The 23,331-nt window shown below is 40.2% G+C and overlaps 1 protein-coding gene across 1 annotated transcript; it reads right to left on the reverse strand.

The window, feature by feature from the left end:
* Positions 1 to 256: 256 nt before the first annotated feature.
* On the reverse strand, positions 257 to 15,939 carry cdhr1a (cadherin-related family member 1a). The gene is made up of 17 exons (XM_077613645.1): positions 15,864 to 15,939; positions 14,640 to 14,735; positions 12,927 to 13,072; positions 12,793 to 12,843; positions 12,587 to 12,676; positions 11,230 to 11,316; positions 10,675 to 10,791; positions 8,946 to 9,089; positions 8,721 to 8,799; positions 8,509 to 8,609; positions 7,358 to 7,561; positions 6,502 to 6,654; positions 6,266 to 6,430; positions 5,338 to 5,405; positions 4,462 to 4,690; positions 3,345 to 3,602; positions 257 to 1,563 (listed from the first exon to the last, which is right to left on the reverse strand). Exons 1-17 carry the CDS (start codon positions 15,922 to 15,924, stop codon positions 1,009 to 1,011), a joined length of 2,604 nt encoding a protein of 867 aa, XP_077469771.1. The 5' UTR covers positions 15,925 to 15,939; the 3' UTR covers positions 257 to 1,008.
* Positions 15,940 to 23,331: the final 7,392 nt, after the last annotated feature.

Raw genomic sequence — 23,331 nt, forward strand, 5'->3', positions numbered from 1 at the left:
CCGAGTCTGACACTCTTGCCTTACACCATCAGGCGGCATATAGCTCAGAAATAAATACAATTAATAAAATAATAAATAAAATAGTTCGGTTGGTTGTCCTGTAGAAAACAACTGGTTTCTGATGGTGCAAAGAGACGTTTTATTCTCTACTTGCAGAAGAAGGCACTGGAGCCTTTGAACAAGTTAATTATTGCAAGTGTTAAACTCTTTCTTGTAATTGTCTTGTGCGATTAACACATAATTAGACACAATAATACAACATTTAATGATAACTTTATTGACAAAAACACAACCAAAATCGGACACAGCAGAACCAATGTTGTTATTTTTTTCCATGACTGTGTTGTGCACCTGTGAGCAGTTGGGATTAAAAATGATCTTAACCGGATCACTGTGGTTTCCTTCCTTTCGACCAGCTCAGGCTAATCCCTTTAGCCAGCACCAGTGTCAGTGAAATCTGCCCGTAAGAAGATTGGTTGGAACCCAAATAATACAGTCTCAATGTGCCTTCCGTCCTTGACGAGAGACTTTTAGACACAAAAAGAACAAGCGACAAACGTTTCGAGGCTGTAAGCAGAGTAACATGCTTGCTATGTAGAAAAATGGCCACTCATGTTAAACTGTGCAAAGGTCTCAGACCACCATAAAATATACCAAAAGCTTGATTCAGTGGAAGATTATCATACTCAACATCTCATTAAGGGTAAGGCTATATCACTTTCCAAAACATCTTCTGATGTCGCACTTTTTTGATTGTACATTTGAGTTCCGATGAACCCCCTTGAAATTTCCCTGTCCTGCCTTCTCTAGTTTGTTGTTTTCATCAGTGCTGCTAACATCAAATGTTCCGCTTATGCAGTTTCAAGAAACTTGCTATGGATGGTGTGAATTGTACTATGCATACAGCAGTGTGAGAAAACTTCTCACCAGGGAAGGACAGGAAAATATCTCATGGTGACCAACGACTTTAGCACGGTACTATGTAGACTCATATGTGCACTTGCAGCACTACAAGTGATAGAGCATCCTCTTCTGCTCCAGTCTCATTTTGAGTTCTGACACCAGTGCCTTGTTGGCCGTGTCGTGGGCCGTCGACTTCTTCTTTGGGCGCGCCACCACTGTGGCAGAGACGGTGGGCACCACCCATTTCCTCTCACCGGGCACATGGGGCGGTGGTGGGGGAGGCGGAAGGGGTGGGGCGCATGGAGGTGGTGGGGGCCAGTTTTTGATGACGTTGCCCACGTTGTTGTTATAGTTGACGTTTTCCCCCACGTCTCGGGTGTCAGACTCCTGCTGCTCCACCTGGGACGTCTCTTCGGGGTTCTCCCCTTTCTTGAAGGGGCTTTTGAAGGTCCAAACGTTTTCGTTACGGGGCCGTCTCCTGATGCGGCGATTGGGCACGACCCGGTTGGACTTTTTGTTGCGTACGAAAGTAATTGTGGAGATGATGACTGTGACTGTGACCATTAAGCCGATGATGCCTACAAGCACGCCTATGATTTGCATGGACTTATTTTTATTGTTTAGAAATAATGATCCCAAAGGGCCCCCTTTGAGTTGGGTCTGTAAAAGAGCAAAAGGAGAATGGACATCCATTGTCAAACGTTTCCTAATGTTCCCTCTATTTACACATATTCACAATTTGGCGTTTAAAACACTTCGAAATTAAATAAGCTGCCATAAGTAGCAAAGGTTGCAAAAATATACTGCATGCGCTTTTAATGAAAACACTCTAAGTCTAGATTTCATTATGACGTCGCTTTGTTTTTTTCAAGACAAGATCAGAGAGGTTATCCAGGAAACTACTGCTGAGAATGGGAACATCTTCAGTCACATTGTGCTCTTTACTCCTTTACAGACACAGCTCACTATAGAACCAAATAAATACTATCCAATAGTTCCAAAAAAGTCAAGAAAAACAATAAAAGTTAATGTTTGCGCTGATGATTTCAAGGCAAGCTTCACTCATGGCCTCCTGATAATCTTTCTGATCTTGCCGTGAGGTTTGACACGGGACTTTTTCACAGAGTTCCAGTAAATGAGAGTAGAAATGAAGATTGTGAGGGAAATGGCGAAGGTGACGGCGGTCATAAAAATCCCAAACACAGCCCCAGGGCGTTTCCTTAGTCCAAGGAAGTACGACACAAATCTGGATTTGACCTAAAAACATGACAACGTGATAAGAGGTCTTGTAAGACAGCACCACAGTTACATGGGTTTGATAGAAGTGCTATTAAAATCTAAACATGTCATTTGAGAACAAGTCTTTCAGATCTGCATTTATGGAGCAGTGAGTCTAAATTAAATGTTGTGTTTTGAAAAAAAACCCTCCTCATTTCAGACTATTCTGATCTCTGCCCAAATTCAAAAGATGATCTTCCCACACAAAAGAATGGCATTCTAGATCAATACAAATGCAAATATTTTGATAATGATACTAGTTAAAAGGGAGAGATCCTGGTTTTGATTAAGAAAAAATTATGATGAGGCTATAAAATGATGATAAACAAATGTATGGTCAGCTGACGTAAAGTTCAAGTTGCCATTGCAAATAGTTGCAATCAAATACTGCCTTGGTGAATATGACTTATAAACTGACTTTTTGTTTCAAAGTAAAATATCGGAATAATAATAATTGTGGGCGGCCCGGTGGAACGAGTGGTTAGCGTGTTGGCCTCACAGCTCTGGGGTCCTGGGTTCGAATCTAGGTCATGTCCATCTGTGTGGAGTTTGCATGTTCTCCGCGGGCCTACGTGGGTTTCCTCTGGGTATTCCAGTTTCCTCCCACATTCCAAAAACAAGCATGGTAGGCTGATTGGACACTCTAAATTTCCCCTAGGTATGGGTGTGAGTATGCATGGTTATCCGTCTCCTTGTGCCCTGCACTCGGCTGGCCACCGATTCAGGGTGTCCCCCGCTTCTGGCCCGGAGACAGCTGGGATTGTCTCCAGCACCCCCCGTGACCCTAATGAGGATAAAGCGGTTCAGAAAATGAGATGAGATGAGATAATAATGTAAAAATATCCAACTGTCCAAGATTCAACTGCAAAAACTCCCAATAATTTAAAACGGTTGTGCCTTGACTTGTGTTTTTTTTCTGGCAAAACCCATGACAAATTCCTCTCATATATATCAAGTGTATAAGACATTAAAATGTTTACGCATATTTGTGCAGTATTTTCTAAAACAGCAATCCTCAAAGGGTGATATTACAGTAGCACAACAATGATGATGACCTGTGTCAGTGAACCCTTCAATGCCGTTGATGGCGATCGGCAATTGACCAATATTTTAGGAATCAAACCTTTTTCTTTTTTTTTTGATGAAGCTACATGGCTACTTACTGCTTCGGTAATGTCGATCTTCACCACGGCGGTGGTGCTGAACGATGGCTGTCCGAGGTCACGTGCCTGCACCACCAGCGACCAGGTGAAGTCCCTCTGATTGGTTATGTTCCTAATGATGGCCATTGACTTTATGTATGACTTGAGGTTTATCTCGCCAGTGTCGGCGTCGATGTCGAAGATGTTGTTGTCAGGGTCAGCTTTCATGATGGCGTACTCGATAACGTTGTTGGGTATCTCTGCATCGTCGTCGACAGCCTGGGATCAGAAAGGCTTTTATAAGTTAATGGTATATGCTGGTGTAGCTTTTAGGTCAGCGGTGTCCACTATTTCTGTGCTCCTGTTCTAACATAACACCTGAGATTTTTAGCATATAGTAAGAATTTTTTCACCCATAAGGAAAGGTATGAATATGTCTAGTGTCTAAAGGTGTTTTTACATCTGCCCTGTTTGACCAAACCTAAAAAGTCCTTGATGTGCATATTTTGGGATGGTGTGTACATAAACAAGCGAACTCAGGTGCGGACCAAATATCTGGTTGAGATCTTATAGAAGAGACCGTGTCAGTTCGATTCCAAGTGGATGGTGGTAACGTTTGCTTTATATGTGAAAAGCAACCACACCATGTATCGGACTAAAACCGAACTCACACACACCTATTTGCACGTAACAGGATCCTGTAGTCACAAATATTAGGGGAAAAGTTGTTAGCTGTATGTCGGCTAACATTAATCGGGAATCGACATGGAGAAACGAGGAGACAGATATTTCTCGATAAAATCCGCGTTCCATCAATACATTCGTATTCACCAAAGGTACTGCAAATGTTTGTAGTTTGACGAACTATATCAATATGAGCAGAAGTGCTACAAACTGTAGCTCAAAGATTCTTTACTTGTACTTATTTTACCATGTTGCCCCGTCCAGACCGTTTTGTCCAATGATTGAACAACGTTTGCACAAGCATAGATTTGTTGTCAAAAATTGCAAAGTAAAATGGAACCAAAAAGTCCAGACCAAATGTATTTTGGTCCGGACCCAAGAAAGTGAGCAATGTACTTTCCTGGTGTGAATACGCCTTAAGTTTGCTTACACCTGCTATAGCAAAGACCATTACCTCAATTTTGACTGGTGCGCCAATCACCATGGTCTTCTCCAGGAAGTTTTCATTGAAGGCAGGTGGATGGTCATTCAGGTCCAGAACGGTGACAAACACCTCAGCCAGACTGTACTTGCCCTCAGCATCTTCCGCCTTGACGTAAAAGTTGTACTTGGACCTCACCTCCGCATCCAGATTGGCCCATGGCTGTGTGTAGATGCTTCCAGTGGAAGGTTGGATAAAGAATCTGAAAACGGATGAAAACGGTTTCAAAATCTAACTGATCTCCAAGAAACTGGCTAGAGGGGCGAAACAAGTGTCCATTGTTCTCCTTGTGTCTTAAGAGGCTGATAAAGGGATAATGATTTAAATCAAGCAATGTTGTGAATAACACTTAATTTAAATTCATCAACGCAAATGAATTGAAAGAACATGCTGTTTTGTCACCAAAGTTACATTTTCAAACCTTCAGGAATGGGTGTGAAGCAGTAACCCTGCTGATTTATAATGAGATTGATGCTTCAAGTTACTCTCGGTTGACTTTGGCATAACCCGAGTGTTACAAGTAAACAACAATCTATTTTCACCCCCAATCCTATTATGGGATTACCAAATGCAAGCAACATGGGTGAAAACACAATCTTCTCTCCATCTTCCATTCCCCAAAACATTTACTGTAAAGAAGTTGTTTATGATTATACAAGTCACAGATACACTCTTTGAGAAGATTTTAGCATGGTCAATGATCCCACCTGAATCTGGATTCTGTAGAATTACAGTAGATATACTGTACAAGAATTTGATTGAAGTTGAGCCGAGGTAAACAAACAAACCCTCAGAAAAACATCTGCAGCTATCATTTGCTAAAACAGAGCAAGTTAGCAATTTACTCACAAGTCAGCCCCAGATCCATAGATAGAATACGTCACATCACCCCACGGTCCAGAGTCTGGGTCTATTGCCTATATGAAAACAGAAAAAAAAATGAAAACGTAAACTTATTGGTTGTCATAGAAGGTGACAATCATAAATCATTTTTGACTATGTTGGGTTGACACCCATCTAAATAGACTGGCCATTCATTGCTGTCAACCACAGCAAATGAGTTAAGTGTATTGGGGGGAAATTTTGATAGAAAAGACTCGAAGTGAAACTATCACATCTCCACACAATGATTGGCATGGAAATGAGGTGGCGTCAGGCATACGTAAAAAAGATCTGTTCATCGTCATCATCACGTCATCATGTCATCAGATAATCTGTTGCATCAGTGGGGTCTGTTCACTGTCTCCGTGTGTGCAAGGTCACTTGTTGGCTGTTCTTTTATCTGATTGAAATTGCCTGGGATCAAGGGATGCGAGCCTCTCCTGGTGTTCACGCAACAGGGGGATTTATGAGCATCACTCAGAGCCCACACAGTGCTCATGTGAAAGACAACTAAATGAAATTAGTAGGAAAGTTAGTGCCTTTCAATGGCTCGAATCAATAAGACGGCTGTATTTCACAAAAATTCACAGAGACTTAACGTGAAATTGAATTTGTTTGGAGGACACCATGTCTGCACACATTTTGTCAGGCTTAGAATAAAGAGAAAGAAAAATGAGGGAATTTGGTGTTACACAACTAAATGAAAGCGATAGCCATCTGGCAGCTTCCCCCTGCCTAGCTTTTATCTACATGTTTTCACATATTATCCCTAACTCAGCACCAAAAGTCTACATTTAGGGAATTAAAGCCTCTTTCTGAATTTTGTTCAAATCAAGCATGGCAGTGACGTGTGCTGATATGGGTGTATTTTTAGACGGGATGACAGGCAACTCACCAAAACAGACACGACATTGGAGCCGCCAGGTGAGTTTTCGGGAATTCGGGCTATGTAGTAGTCTGAGGAGAATTTAGGCGCGTTGTCATTGGTATCTAATAGATGGATGATAATGTCAGCTGTGGAGCTGAACCTCTCTGGTGTATCAATCTCTACGGCGAGTAGCTGAAAGAGACAATCTTGCAATGAAAATGATGACAACTGTTGGGAAAATTGGTGGTTTACAATGCACTCACCTTGTACGTGAGGAAATGATTTTTCTCGTAATCCATGGCTGCTGAATTCTCCACCAGGATTGTGACTTGGGCCTCGTTCAGCACCGTCTGCGGGACCACCCGCAGCATTCTTCCAGGCCCAATAAGTCTCAGGTTGAATTTTGCATTGGCTCCCTACATGTACATAACACTTTGCTCACCGGGGAAGCAGCCACTGGTGTCAAATTTGTCTCAACTCCAGTTTCAACTGCTGTACTGGAATTTGTGCTGGTACTTCTCAGACAATAGTCAAAATTTAACATCAGCACACTCAGAGCAGAGTTGACTCTAATATGTGTACAAATAGTGGAATTACATTAACCCATTCACTCATTCCCACTATTCACTAAGTATCTGATATGGCCGAGAATAACATAACAGCCTCGACCTGAGAAAATAAACATCCCTGTCCACTATTTGTGGGAATGGCATATATAGACAACATAATCCATGCAGCAAACAGCTATTTCAATCACACTAAAAGCATAGCATAGTACTATTAACATCATTCCAGGAAACAATCAATACAATTCTAGTCAGCGCAATCCAATTTTTGCTAATACATGATACAAAAGTAAGTACGTCCCTATTCTGGAATGGTATTACATTTTAATGAAGCTAACGTAAGTACACGGAATTCCAGTGGGACTTGCGTAAGCTGACAAAATGCCGCATTCAGCTTTGAATTTGCGCGCTTCAACAGGATTGTGAGCTCAAAGGCGTCTCATAGACACAAAGGTCACCGCGTTGATTCAATCTCTTTCTCATTAGTTAAATGGTTAAATGCAGATAAAGAATATTGTGCAACACCACTCTTTCTTTGCGGCGGCGTGCTAACCTGATCCGAGTCGTTGACTATGATTTTAAGGCCCCGCAGGATTTCCCCTTCTGGAGGATGCTCATAGATGGTCAGCTCAAATGTGCTTTGGGTGCCATTTTCGCCGTAGAAAGTCGGTGGGTTGTTGTTCAGGTCGACCACCCGGATGACCACTGTGGTCTCACCATAATCCAGCAGACGGCCCGTGGAACTAATTTCAGATGCCTGCAAAAAGGAGTTCAAACTAGGCCATGTTGAACATTTTTAAATTATATTTTCACCATAGTATGGACAATTGATATTTTTAAATACATTTTTTACATATTGTTAGTTTTGCTTTACCCTAATGTTTTTTTTTTTTACAGTGTAATCAATGAGAGTTAAAAAAATATCTGACATTGTCCGGATGCAATTAAGAACGTGATTTTCGTATGTATAATACCAACTTGAACAGCACATGATTTTATGAATGAAGACATTTCACACCTACACTGCTTGGTCTGGACTAAACCCCAAATGTTTTTGGTGTGTACCTTTTGGGATGGTGTAGATACAAACCAGACTTAAAGTCTTTTGCAGCCACAAGTTGTAATTGGAAATGTTGTTTGGTTACCATCACAGCTCCTTGATTTCTTAGTCATAATTTTACTGAGTTAAGAGTCCCAGTGATTGAACAATATTTGCACATACTTGGGTCTGTTGTCAAGTCCAGGGACTCCTGCACTAAATTGTAATGTGAATAGGAACTGCACCAAACCCCAAGGGTCCATTGTATTTGAGTCCAAACCAAAAATGGGGTACTGTCAATCCAAGAATAAAAACAAGATTGAGTCTTTTAAACTTTCCAATTGGCAAGGAATCAAATATCACCTGACAGCGATCATTGTTTAATATAGCACAGTAATGTTGTTGAGTTTTCTATAGTCACTGAAAATACTGCTGCTTATGCTTCTATATGTATGATTTACTTCAAAATAATTTTGCTGATTCATGTTGCCAATGAAGCAGAATTCCAATCTATTGTATTGTAAATCTAAAAATGATCTATATTGGCTAGCAACAATGTGTGGTAAACCATCTTACCCCATAATTAAGGACATAATTAAAGGGATTGGACATGTATCACAGTAATTAAAACTGAAACCTGATAATTCACTGGCAAGTATACTTACTTTGACTTTAATGTTAAAAATTTCTCTCTTTAAAAACATGGGACTTGTCATCAGGGTGATGCGTCCAGTAGTCTCATTGATGCTAAAAACTCCATCGTCACCTTTAAACAAATAAAAATATGTTGACAAAAATAGCAAGAAACATGACACAAATTTCTTGGAAATATTCTTTTATAAATAGCTAAGAGAAAAAATCTCCAGGTGAGCCTTACCTTCAACAAAACAATAACGAATCGGATTTGGATTTCCCACATCACCATCTTTAGCAAAAACAGTGAATATTTCAGACCCCTGAAAAAAAGATACATAGAATCATTTACCTATTATTTTGTACATACTATTTAAAATACATTATATTTGCAAGGTGGAAATGACAGGTAGATTTGAGTATTGCAAGGAAAAGCAATGGATTGGAATGGACAAAGGAGATAACTCACAGCCAGTGAGACTTCATAAACGTAGCCAAAGTAAGGCGTCCCAATGAAAACTGGCGGCGTATCCTGTGCGTCTATCACATTAATTGTCAGAGTAGCGGAAGACGACAAAAACTGCTCTTTGCCGTTGAAAGTGCCTCCGCCATCCTGGAAAAAAATGATATAAATATGTTGAATTTGTTGCAGATTATAGCCACCTTGCAGTGGTTTATTCGCCTGTCTTGGCATGGAACCGATTCCCGTTCAGTGGCGGTGTGAGTGCCAATGGCTGTCGGTCTCTGTGTTTGCCCTACGAGTGACTGGTGACCAGTTCATGGTGTAGTCTGGCATTCGCCTGTAGTCAGGTGGTATGGGCTCCAGCACCCTGTGACCTTGACCTGGTTTAGCAGTGTTAAAAATGGATGAATGAATATTTTGTACAAATTAACAAAGAGTCACATACTCAGTCAAACATACTGAATTGTGGCCATTCATTTTGCTCTTGGTTTCATGGGTTCCCAAAACATTTCATGTCCCATATAATTTTGTTGTTGTTGATCAGATGTAGAAAGAAGCAAAATAGACTTAATTGTAATTACACACTGACAACCCAATTACACCCCATCGATAAGAGAGAAATGGGAGTTGTGTTTTCCTTCTCCCACTTTTGTTTTCCCTTTTCTGTGGAATCAGGCTGGCTCAAGGAGATTCGTCATTTCAGTCCATCATGTTCTCCCCTCGTATGTGCATTTCAGAAGTGGGGACATTTGTAGTGTAAATATTATATACTTGACATATTCACAGAAACAGGGATCCTCAATTTGAATTTAAATGTAACTTTTTTATTTGGAAATCAATGTGATGATTAAGGTGGTGGGACAAGATAAAAATGGCATTTTTGGATGTGCTTCAGACCTATTTGGAATGTAAAAAGATAATACTTTTCGAGCAATCTTGAATTATAATTATTTTCTTAAATTTAGATTCGGTCTCAGTGCAAATAAATTACGTCAGAAATTGCTTGTTATTCATTCATTCATTTTCTGAACCGCTTATGCTCACGAGGGCCGCGGGGGGTTCTGGAGGCTATCCCAGCTGACTTCGGGCCGGAGGCGGGAGACACCCTGAATTAATGGCCACCCAATTTCAGGGCTCAAGGAGACAGATTCAGACAATTTAAACAGTTCAATCAGCCTATTCTGCATGTTTTTGGGATGTAGGAGGAAACCGGAGTTCCCAGAGAAAACCTACGAAAGCCCAGGGAGAACATACAAACTCCCCATGTGAAGGTCCGGACCTGGTATCAAACCCTTGACCACAGAAATGTGAGACCAACGCACTAACCACTTGCTCCCCAAGCCGCCGGACATTAATTATAACTAATAAAAAAAACCACAATTCTCACTTAATGAACCCTTCATTTTTCAGGGCTATTTGTATTCATTCATTCATCTGGGTTGTCAGGGTTGCTGGCGCCAAACCCAGCTGTCTTTGGGTGAAAGGCAGACTACACCCTAGACTGGTCGCCAATCAGTCGTAGGGCACACAGAGAGACAGGCGACCACTCACCCTCAAAGTCACACTGCCACAGAGTGGGAATCGAACCCAGACTGCCCACACCAAAGTCAGGCAGAAGAACCACTGCACCATCAGGTGGGTTAGTGTTACTATTTATCACAATATTTAAATTACGTGTTAGATCATTGAAAGTTTTATCTCTGAATACAAAATAATATTGTAATCAACCGTCTACCTTTGCAACGACAATGACAAAATGTGTCTTGGTTTTCTCATAGTCCAGTCTTTCCGCCGGCTTGATTCGAATGACTCCACTGTGTCGGTCAATGGCAAACAAACTGGACTGTGCATTCTGCAACCCAGATCACATTAAAAGCAGGATTTATAAACAAAAACAAACAAAAACAAGGTCACATAAGTCAAATCCTCTGAGTTCATACCCCAGGTCTCACGTGAGCAAGTACCCTAAGGTGGCGCTTGAACTAGGCCACATAGTGCCCTTCCCTTTGTCCATCTGGATGTAAAGCGTCCATATGCTCTATGTATGAAGGTGAAAGCTGTCCCAGATGCTCTTAAAAGCCCCAAAGTGCACACTAATGTCAAAGGTGGCCAAATCGGCCGCACTGGCGTAAAAATAATTGTGATGCGAATCCAAACAACTAATGCATAAGTGCTCACTATGACACTAGGCAAATCATTGTCACAGCCTCATATGAATCATGGTGAAGTAGAAATTAATTCAATAAGGGTGCAAATGTGTCAAAATATAAGATGGGCCATTGCCGATTACCAGGAGGTAGTAGGTGACGGATCCTCCTGAGCCTGTGTCTTTATCCACTGCTTCGGCTTTGAAGATGCTGACTCCAGATTCTGTGGTCTAGATACAAGTGACAGAATGTAAAGAAAATATTTCTGGGATAGATGTCCAATCCATTTGGAGAGGGAACTAGAATGACCCAATGGATTGGCATTCTATCGCAGTGAATGGCACAGAAACATGATCATCACATAAGACTAGGCAATATGGTTTAAAAATTGTTTCTTTGTCCATTTGTCCAATCCAAATACAGGAAAAAACAAATGAATAAACTTTGATTATGTTAAACCAGAGGTGTCCAAACTTTTTAGTTTGAGGGCTGCTTTAAAATCAAAGGATGCATGGGCCAACACAAAATTCTTTCACTTTCATTTTTTAAACAAAAATGTACGTAATGATAAATAGAGGTGAATGAATTAAGGGATACAACCAACAAAATATATTTTTTATTTACAATTGAAATTATTTTTTTAGAACAAAGAGAGAAATGTCCAGAAAATTTTAAAAAGTCAAGAAAATCTCACCAAAATAGCTCAATTCATCATTATTATTTCTATTATTATTTTATATGTATATAAATGTATTCATGTAAAATAAAATACTTAACTTCTAGTTTTCTATAGAGATTTCAACATGTTGCAGGTTTTGACCCCTAAGCTGTTAAAGTTACAAAAAAATAAAAACAAACAAACTGATGTGCCACAGAATGTAGGCAGAATTTTAGCTTCTTGTGTGTGCCATATTGAATGATATTTTCCCAATTCACTTCAGGCCAACAGAAAATGGGCAGAGGGCCACAGTTGGCCCCCTGCCGTTCTTTGGACATAGGTGTTAAACACTCTACAAAAGTAATATTTCCATAACTATAACTGGAATTAAAACTGCCAAACTTCTGTCCTATATAAAACCTTTCTCTCTCCCCCTGTTTGTGCTGTCAGCCCCCAAACACAAATAATAACTGCACAAAAAACCAAAACAAAACAAATGCAACTTCATTATATTGCATAAAACTATTTAATAACTAATTTCAATTTTCTAACCATCTTGAATTACTTCAAACCCTTGTAAACATAAACTTTGAATAAAAGTGTTTATTTTTACCATTTTACCAATGGCTGCCTTTGCAGGTTGATTTTAGTTGTAAATGCGGTCACTGATTTTCTTTATTGACTCTAATTAAAAAACACAAATTGTCTCTCTTTGTTTCACACTGCATACTACGTGGAGGTCAACACACTCTGACAATATTTAATGAAGATTTTTTTGTTTTAAATTGCAATTTCAAACTCAAAATATGCATTAAGGGCTAAAATATCACAATCCAATATACCTCAAGGACATCAGTAATGGCAGGCATGTTTTGAAATTCAGGTTTCTCATCGTTTGCGTCCATAACAAAAATGGTCACTCTTTCCACAACCTGAGACAGAGGATATTAAATCAAGAACTTTAGGCAAACAAGCATTTTACCATGCAGCGGACAATATAAAATAAAAAAGTGGCAACCAGAGAAAAGACATCATAGTAGCCTCTTACTTTGCTCTTCCCATCGGTGATGCTGACCATTACATCGAAGGAATCCTCTATCTGAACAGATCCGGAAAAAAGATATCCAACGTTTTTCCCATAACTCGTTTATGAATTCCTAAATTTTCCATCTTCAAGTTTACCTCTCGATCCAGTTTTTGCGCTAAGGTGACATTTCCCGTTTTGGGATCGACCCTGAAGTATTCCTTGGAACCTGGATCGAAGGAAAGGCCATAGCTCACCTCCTGCCCTTCTGGGTCAGTGCCATTAAGGCAGTAAATCTGTGTACCTAAGGTCAAATTCACACTTTAGACAGTAAGTCAAGTACAATATAAAACATCAAGTTCAGCCTGCCACGATGCACTAATGATTATCAAACGTATCGACAACTGGAATGATAGTCCATTAATTGTTTAGGAACATTATATCAGTGGTAGACCGTCAGGGCCTGCAAGGCCTTCTCTGCTGGCCTAAAAAAATATCTTAATCACAGACTGATGTTAATTATGTTTTGTCCATGACTACTTATTATATAATTCCAAATTGTCTGTCAGCTTCCTTTCATTGCTTTTCCCCTGGTTGTGCTGATTCCAGATGTGTATTTTCAGGTTTAAGCATCTAACCAATCACATTTCAGCTATTTGTTGCCAGGGTCAGAAATCTGCCTTGAGGCCTTCACAATCAGTTCTGCAGGCTCTGCTGCATAAAACAACCGTCGATAAAACTGTTGCTTTAACCAATCAGATTTCGAGTTGGCGACACCGATGCCTTCTCGCGGGCGTAGGGATACGTCATCGCTTTCACCAACTATGATTGGCTAGTGATAGAGTGGACTAGCCAGAGCTACCAAACTGTATCTGGAGCGAGCTGCACAAGCAAATATATCGCTGTGTTGAATAGCAGTTTCGTCAACCCGCAATGGCTGAAGGAGGAGAAGAAATGGATTTGTTTGCAGATTTACTGTCAAAGCCATTTTCAAGACAGACTTTTCAAGAAAAAAAGCTGGACTTCATTAAGAAAGGTCGGACAACTCCGAAGCAAGCAAGCCTGTTACAACCGGGAACGAACATTTTCATTACTAAATCAAATAAAAACGTATTCCAGAAATACGACAGGACAGGCTCGACTTTCAGCATTAGCTTCGATGGTGATAGAAAAGAAGGAGGAAAGAAAGGAGGATGGATACTGTGTACAGGTAAAAAGGATTTTTTGGTTTTTGTATGAGGTTATTATTGATTATTGAAGCTGTAGCTGTATTAGACGTTTTATAGACATAAAATAATTTTTGAAGGTTGGATTGATCCAGACAGCTGAAGGCGTCGGTAGAAAATTCACGGACCGCCACTGCATTATATACCTAAAAATGACTTCTTCTTTAAGCTTCATAAAATTAATATTGTCTCGTTTCTGCAGTCCTCAATGAAAACAGACTGATCATCTTTGTAATGACTCAAAATAGGATATCCCAAAACATCTGCTTTTGCTTTGGAAAGGAATGATAAGAATCATAGCTCATTGTAATATAACAAAAGACAACAAATGTATGCTTGAGCCAAATTGTTGACGTGTAAAAATGATGTATGATTATTCAGCAATTGATTAAATTAAGTTAAGTTTATGACAGCCTCTTGAAGAAAATATGCCCCACCAGCAAACTTTGTGGTGTTTACAAAATCTAATAAAAAAAAGGAAAGTTTGATCGGGAACGCTTCTATTAAAAGCTTTCCTTGGCAGATGTCAAAGGAAGTGTGTGAGCGTATACTGTACATGGCACACAACATCTGCTGCGTGTTTGACAGTGATATATGAACAGGAATATCATAGTACGCTTATTTGCATGTAGCAGGTCACCTCACCGACTGGCGTGTCTTCGGAGAGGCTGAACAGCGCCATGTTGCCGTGGCTGCTGTATGGTCCATTGTCAAAGAAATATGGGGCAAAGTCTGCTTGTGCTGCGGGACATAACAAAGGAATAGAAAGATTTATGGTACAATAACTTATTCAAGCTTCTTTCGGATGTGTCATGAACTATTTAGTGAAAGAGAAGCACATGTAGTGCATTCACGTATGTTTGCGATTAATTTTCTGTTGCCTTTCCTCGATGTGTGGCCCCTCGTCACTATGCTTCCCCATTCAGTTTGTTTCTTTCTTATTTTTTCTTAGTTTTGAGTTTGTAAAGTTTTTTCTGTTAGCGTTTTGTATTAAACCTTACATTTTAGCTCCAGCACTTTCTTTTGTCTGCCTGATTTCCTGCACCTGGGTCCCACTTTGCTTTGCAGCCGAAGCGTACATAACAAATACAAAATGTATCTCAAATACACCGACTACACATGCAGCCTTTTTTTGCATTTGATAGGCAAAAATATTGCAAGCATTGATGAAATATTTACTCCGATGTTGGCCAGTCATTTTCTGGAATTACTTTTTTTATGTTGTTTATTAAAAAGTTTATCACCATAAAATACCAAATGAACTTTTAGCATTTGAATAAATACAACTATGCTTTATGCGTGTATTAAAGTAATATTCTACAAGGTGAGTATTTTCTACTATAGGTGTCTTAACCTCCCGCGATATTCTACCCAGGTGATTATTACTCTAGACTAGATGGCGGAACTGCTAACACTTCAGGATTAAAGGCGAATTACATCAGACCTTTCTTTATTTAGATCTGTAATAATCATACAAATCTTTTTTGGGGGGAGTAATGATTTTTTTTTTAGATAATAACTTCCCAAAATTAGTGAGCCTATGAAATCCATAAATACTGTACGTATATAGGTGCAGGAGTCAACCAAAGACAGGGCTTGATCAAATTAAATCAAATCAACACATTTTACCGACATTACAGGCATTCGAATGACAAGTAACATTGTAACAGCAATATTTTGATTTTTCTTACTACTACTCCGGATTCCAAATGACTTTTTTTTTCGGAAAATACAACTAATAACAAATCAAATGGAGAAATTCAGTGTACATAATATAATCAACTAATTATCAATGTCATTATCCATACAGCCCCGATGAAAAAAAACTCATATTTTACACTGACTTGTTCATAATGATCATGGACTTACCCAAGCAGACGTGCAAGAAAGCAAAAAGCAGTGGCAAATATGCGATCTTCACATGCTTCATCCTTCAAAACGTCAAAAGACGAGGTCGCACCATGAAGGCGAGCGCATGAGGTGCGCCTCTCAAGGTGTTTGCTGGCCAACTAAAGGCATATGCTCCCGGCTAATCCAATGACACTTCTTAAGAGTGCCTACTGGTACTGCTCAAGTCCAGATAGGTTTCTCTAAGCATAACAAAACAGGCCTAGTGGTTGAGGGAACAACCACAAAAAAAGCAAACATCTCATTTGTAATGATAGACTGTTACTTTATACTCAACGGCATCCAGTTGTAATGTTGTAATGAAATGTACTAGAATGAAGCAAAGTACAGTATAGTTTAGCCCAACGTTTGCTGCATGCTTTACATTAATTTATCTCATCTAATCTCATCTCACTTTCTGAACTGCTTTATCCTAATTAGGGTCGCGGGGGGGTGCTGGAGCCTGGTGGCCAGCCGATCACAGGGACAAGGAGACGGACAACCGTGCACACTCACATCCATACCTAGGGGCAATTTAGAGTGTCCAATCAGCCTACCATCCATGTTTTTGGAATGTGGGACGAAACCGAAGTACCCGGAGAAAAGCCACGCAGGCCCGGAGAGAACGGGCAACCTCCACACAGATGGACGTAACCTGCATTTGACCCCCTAGCTGTGAGGCCGACGTGCTAACCACTCGCACCACTGGGCCGCCCGTTACATTAATTTATAGGGTGACATTATTCGGACTATACGTCCAATTCATTATGATTGAGGGTTCTGTCAACAAATGAGGACTGTCAAAGTGGATTGGACAACCACCACCATCAAAAGAACTGAAATATGATCATTCACTGCCACTCCACCCAGTTCATAGAGATTGGACATTCATTTTAATATAACTGACAAATCAAAAGCTTGATGAAGCGCAATGGACAAAGAAGAGGGATTTATCAAACGCCCAGCTTCACTTCGGTGCCAGAGGTTATTGGATGTTGTGGACCATCTGCTGCGCACTCTACAACCATCTGTTGCACTTGGGAAAAAAGTCACTATTTGCTCCAATTAGTCGAATCATAAAACAGAGGATGATGCAGATGAAAGCAGAGAATGATCTGATAGGATTAAATTAATGTTTTCAAGCAGAATCATGTTTATTTATTTATTTTTCGGGGGGGTTGCAGTTGCAACAGTGGTGTAGATCACATAATGACGTGATGTGGAACATTGTCCTGTCATGGTGGCAATATGTTTCCATGATACAAAGTGAAGTGGAAAATCTTTTCCTTAGCCAAAATGAGAAAAAAATAAAGTTATGTCGTTGCTGCGACTGGCTAGCAAACAATTCTGTTTACATGCTGCCTCCTGCCCATAGTTAGCTGGGAAGGCTTCAGCACCCCTGTGACTATTATGAGGATGAGCAGTATGGAAGAAGAATTAATTAATGAGGTTTTTTTTAGCTCTCCTGTATGGAGTTTGCATGTTCTCCCTGGGCTAGCGTGGATTTTCTCCGGGTACTCCAGTTATCTCCCACATCCTAAAAAGGATGTTACTTCAAAGAACACAGAGCACCTCATTTTAGTTTTTGTCCACCCTACAAACAAAGTTTTTGCTATTTTGTTATAAACCTGGTGAAAGAAAAACACGTTGTATTAGTATAAATAGATACACGAGTGGAAGTCAACATTAGTAAATGAAAATTGCTTCAAAATTGGGTAAAAATAAGATCGGCACAATGGCTCACAGATGTTGTAAGGGTGTCTGGTGACCACGCTTCAAACTACGCATCGCTGAAGTGCCAAATACCTCCTACTCACCATAGCTTTTTTTCAGCACAGACAATGCTTTATTTAGATGTTTTGCCTCTCGACTGAACTCATCAAACATGTCAGCAAAGCTTTTTCAACATAATGAGAAGCATCTCTCTCTTTAGCAGAGATTTGTGGAAGGGAAACAGCTGGCTGGCGGGGAGCACTGACCTCAGCAAGCACGCAAGTGGTCACGGTTCGTGCCGAAGTTGTCATCAGTAATTCCATACCGTTGGCTACAATTTGTTTAAAATGTTTAAATTTTGTGGGCCCTTGGCAGTAGTGTAACTGATTGTACTCATCCACTGCCACCCACTGCCAAAAGGATGACTTCCTGGCCATGAGGACCCTGTGGTAAGGATGGGCCCAACAATTGCAAAGTTTGGTGTGAGGTTCTTTTCCATCTATCGATAAAGTTAGTGTAAAATGCCAAATGTGTGAAAAACGTGTTGCATGCTGCAGCAACACAAGTAATTTCTGCAAACATCTTAAGATAACCTATCCCAAGAGCCAAAGTAAGCTTGAAATATACAATTTACAGCACACAAAATCCTGTCTTTGGCTCTATCCGCTGTCCGGTAAACAACTCTGTTGGAGAGTTTGCAAAAAGTCTAACCAGGTACAAATGATTAACTTTGTCAGCACAATGATATGGATGGTGCCTGTTAATGAATTCTTAATTTATAATGAACATAATCTAAATTTAAAATGTCACACTTCCGGTGACGAGGATAACAGTAATGCAAAACATACAGTAAAATGTGTATTAGGAAATAATTTAAAACAATTCCGCTTCATAATTGTGATTGTACAGGTTGATACAAAAACAGGAACTTTTTTAACATCTAAAAAATCCAAGAGTGATGGATAAAAACACATTTTGTTCATAGTAAATAAAAATGATTGTGGTGTCCCTTCATTGATCAAGTCAACTACCACAATAATGAGGACATGTGTCTCCACACTAATGAAGGCATGTCTAAGGAAGCAAGAATCCCTTTCTCTACTCCAAAGACCAAGATTCACTTAATAAAAGGGTTGACCCAGGAAGAAGTCATCATGTTTAAAAAAAAAAAAGATTGAAAACTTGCATGACCGGTAAGTGCCAAAACCATAATTTTGAAAGGGTTACTACCTGTATGTAAACATCACCATTGTTTGATATCTTGGTCTACATAAAAACTCGCTGTACGTAAAAAAATAAAATGTGTCAGAATTTTTAACTCTCCATTCTCGTGCTGGTGTAAAATCAACTTTATAATCAATATAAACAACTTGAGTATGTTTAGTATTTAACTCAATCGCTGCCATTGACAGCAATACACATCCAGTTAATTTGTATTGTGCGAAAAATTGCGGCCTGAAGTCAACCACGATAGGCTCCAGCAACCCCGCGACCCTAGTGAGGATAAAGCGGTTCAGAAAATGAACGAATGAAAAATTGCTACCAGCTCTTCAGGTTTCAACATATTGGATTTCTATTGCTATCATCTGTAGTGAAACAGCAAATGAAGTGGTCAGACACAAATTGTCATTCCAACATTGAAGCCTAACGTCAAAGTTGAGCTACCTTGTTCCCGTCTGTACGTTGGAAGCCGTGGCTTCAGGTTTAATTCTCATGGTGCTGGCAGATGGCAGGCCCAAAGATTAACCCACTGTGATCTAATCCAGCCTCATCTTGTAATGCACAGTCTCTGTCTATGCGGACATCGTACATCCGTGTAAATAACAACGGCTGTATATGACATGGATGCAACAAGTCAATGTAAATGTTCAGAAGCATAGGTTTTGCTTCTGTTGGTTTTCATGTGAGTAAACTGAAAGCTCTGCTTTAAACCAGCACCTATTGGGAAAAAGCTGGGAAAGGAATTACATTTTTTTTAAATCAGAGACAAAGCCGGCTGTTCATATCATGCTGACCTTTGTCGGAAGCAGCGGGGTGCCTGCTGGGAAAAGTCAGACACGTGCTTATGGCTTGACCACGTCATTGATGTGGATTATTTGTCGTCAATGGACGTGGCCAAGTGTGCATTAATTGTGCCTCTTGTGTGCACATTCCACATATAGCAACAGAAATAGCATCTAGTAATGATTCTAATGCTAATAAACGTCAAATGGTGTCTATAAAAAGTGTTAGAAAACAACCCTGTTCATATGCCAGGTTGATGCACAGTTGATGTTGGAAGAAAATTGACCAATATGAATTTTAATTTAATGTTAAAAATGTTATCCTCCATCACTATGACCTACAACTTTCATTCATTCATATTCTGTACCGCTTATTCTCACAAGAGACACGGGGGGTGCTGGAGCCTATCCCAGCTGACTTTAGTACCAAGTGAGGGACACCCTGATTTGGTGACTAGACAATTGCACGGCACAAAGAGACGGACAACCATTCATGCTAATAGTCATACCTGGGGCCAAGTTAGAGTGTTCAACCAGCCTACCCTGCATGTTTGTGCGATGTGGGAGGAAACCAGGAGCCCCTGGAGAAAAACCACTGAAGCGCGGGGAGAACATGCAAACTCCATTAAGTGAGGACCCAACAGGGATCGAACTCTCGAGGTCAGAACTGTAAAGCCGACGCGCTAACCCCTCGTCCAACCAAAAATATGTAATTGAAAAATAATTTATAGCAATCACATTTCAGTATCATGTTGAATATGGCAAAGGTGTTTCATTAAACCGCATTAAACACAATAATTTCAACTACTATAATGGTACCGAATCTGACAAATCTGTTCTTCTAAACAAAACATGACATGGTGGGATTACACTCCAGAACAAGTTGCGGCATCACGCGTGCTGTTTGGCTTCCGCTCAAGGAGCCATGTCAACGTGGGGAATGAATTTGGCTCTTGGTCTGCTACATGTCTCTGGAAGGCTGCATTTTTAAGAGTCAGGAGAACATGCGGAATCTGGGGAACACATGCCAGGAACATTTCAGATTACTCAAATCCAAAGTACACTAAATGCACACATTGGTGGGCTCTGTATTTGGTACCTGGGTAAATCCCACCCGACTTAATCCACCCACCACCTTGCTGCATTGACAGGAACCTTCAATACAAAAGAAAAATGTAATATGACAGCATGCATTACAATTTAAAAAAATACTAATTGAATGCATTATTAATTCATTTTCTTTACCACTTATCCTCAGAAGGATCGTGAGGGGTGCTGGAGCCTATCCCATTATGTGCACCATAAATGCTGATTATTTAAAAAAAGTAAAGAAAGAGAAAAGTGTGTTGTTAGTAAGCCTGTCACATTTGAATCCATAAAAGAATAAATGCCATGCCGTATGCTGCAGTTGCCTTTAGTTATTGCATATGTTGGGCTGCATTCATTCATTCACACAAGGGTCACGTGGGGTGCTGGAACCTATCCCAGCCAATCCCGAACAATGGGGGGATACCCCAAATTGCTTGCCAGCCAATCGCAGGCACAATGAAACAAACGGACAACCACTCACGCACACAATCGCATAGTCACCAAGTGGGAATCGAAGAGGAGAACTGCTGCACCATTTTCATGTAACTCATCAACTAACATTTTCTTTGATATTTTTATTAAAAAAGTATTACATTTTTATGTTAAAAACACTGATTTACATTAATTGAATTGAATGCTCTTATTGTCATTATGCAATTATAATGTATAATATATGTATATGAATATGGATATGTGTATGTATATCTTCATGTACATTTATATGTATATCTTCATGTACATTTATATTTATATGTACATGTATGTGTATGTGTATGTATATGTGTGTGTATGTGTGTGTATGTGTGTGTATGTGTATGTATGTGTGTGTATGTGTATGCGTATGCGTATGCGTATGCGTATGCGTATGCGTATGCGTATGCGTATGCGTATGCGTATGCGTATGCGCATGCGTATGCGTATGCGTATGTACATGTACATGTATATGTATGTGTACATGTAAATGTGCATGTACATTCTCAATGTTTTTTAAGTTTGCCTTAATGCTATCATTGCCCTTGACGCCGAAAGATGGCCAATCATTTGACTAGTTAAAATGGAATTGCGCGTCTTTCCTCGTCAATGGCAACCAATTAGAGAGAAGAAAAGGTGACAGAGCACATTTTTTTGCATGGTTTATAGTCGCTTTGTCCTGGCCCAGGATGTCTCTGCCTGTCCGGGCACCCAATGTCAAGATACCCAATTCGGTTTTGCCCATTTTGGATTATTATTTATAATCTCCAGTGTGGTTGGCCAAGGGCAGAGGTTTGCTTTTAGTCCCAGTCCACTCCAATAAAACTAGGTCACTACTTTAATCTGTCCATGGAGAGTGTACTGGGGGGTCACAAACCCTTTTTTATTTTTATGGACTAAACCACAGAGAGTGCCCTCAGTGACTACAGTCATAACTATCTGTAAATCCCACAAGACAGGACACGCTACTTGTGCAGCAAAATGTAGGCACTCAAGTGATTATGGCAAGATGTACTTTGACCAAAAATACCATATGAAGAAGAATCCATCCCCATCTTTAGGCTTCATTGCATTTTCAGAAAATGATAACACAAACTAAGACAATATGAAAATATGTTGCTGCAGATATGTATTGGAACTGTAGAATTTGGAGCCAAAAGCAGTCTCCACTTGTACGATTTAAAACATTTTTTCTTTTCAATCTAAGCGTACATTCAGTGGTTAACTGAAAAAAAATATACAGTATATGCTTCCCAGAGCAATTTTGTATCGATTGTATCTGGTGTTACATATTTGTGTCTACTCTTGTGTTTACCAAATTTTTATACCTGTTTCATTTTCACACCTGCAGAATGGGGAGGAGTGGCTAGCACATTGGTTTAGATTGTTATTGGGCAATGGAACAGGAGTGTATATCTGTTTTTAGTCATTTCAATTGTATTAATTTGTTTTTTTTCAGGTGGTCCGGTGGAGGAGTGTATGAATGTGAGAATGAATGGTTGTCTGTCTCCTTACGCCCTGCGATTGGCTGGCGACCATTTCAGGACGTCCCCTGCCTGGTGCCCAAAGTTGCTTGGGACCCTTATGAGGACAAACTGTACAGAAAATGAATGAATAAATGTTTCGGCTAATTTCAAAGACTTATCGCTAGAACCATCTGAGTCTGGAACTTTATCCACCAGTTTGAATATTCTGCATATAGGCTGACAGCCTACTGACACATCATGGCTGGCAGTTGGAAAATATCTTACAGCAGATTGGAATGGGCGGCCCAGTGGGGCGAATGGTTATCACTTCGGCCTCACAGCTCTGGGGTCCTGGGTTTAAGTCCTGGTCGGTCTACCTGTGTGGAGTTTGCATGTTCTCCCGTGGGTTTCCTCCGGGTACTCCGGTTTACTCCCACATTCTAAAATCATGCATGGTAGGCTGATTGAACACTCTAAATTGCCCCTAGGTGTGGGTGTAAGTGTGGATGGTTGTCCGTCTCCTTGTGCCCTGCGATCGGCTGCCCACCGATTTAGGGGGTCCCCCGCATCCGGAGACAACTGGGATTGGCTCCATCATGCCCCGTGACCCTAATGAGGATAAAGAGGTTCAGAAAATGAGATGAGATGAAATTGGAGTGTAGGCATAATTGACATTCACAGTATTCTCAAAATGGCAGAACTATAAGC

The sequence above is a fragment of the Stigmatopora argus genome, chromosome 11 (assembly GCF_051989625.1).
Source record: "Stigmatopora argus isolate UIUO_Sarg chromosome 11, RoL_Sarg_1.0, whole genome shotgun sequence".
NCBI classification, from domain to species: domain Eukaryota; kingdom Metazoa; phylum Chordata; class Actinopteri; order Syngnathiformes; family Syngnathidae; genus Stigmatopora; species Stigmatopora argus.

Coding starts and splice junctions, on each gene's coding strand:
- cdhr1a (XM_077613645.1), bottom strand. CDS start 15,924: ATGAAGCATGTGAAGATCGCATATTTGCCACTGCTTTTTGCTTTCTTG. Junction 10,792..11,229: donor CCGTCACCTACTACCTCCTG/GTAATCGGCAAT, acceptor TCTGGGTTGCAG/AATGCACAGTCCAGTTTGTT. Junction 8,800..8,945: donor TTTATGAAGTCTCACTGGCT/GTGAGTTATCTC, acceptor TCTTTTTTTCAG/GGGTCTGAAATATTCACTGT.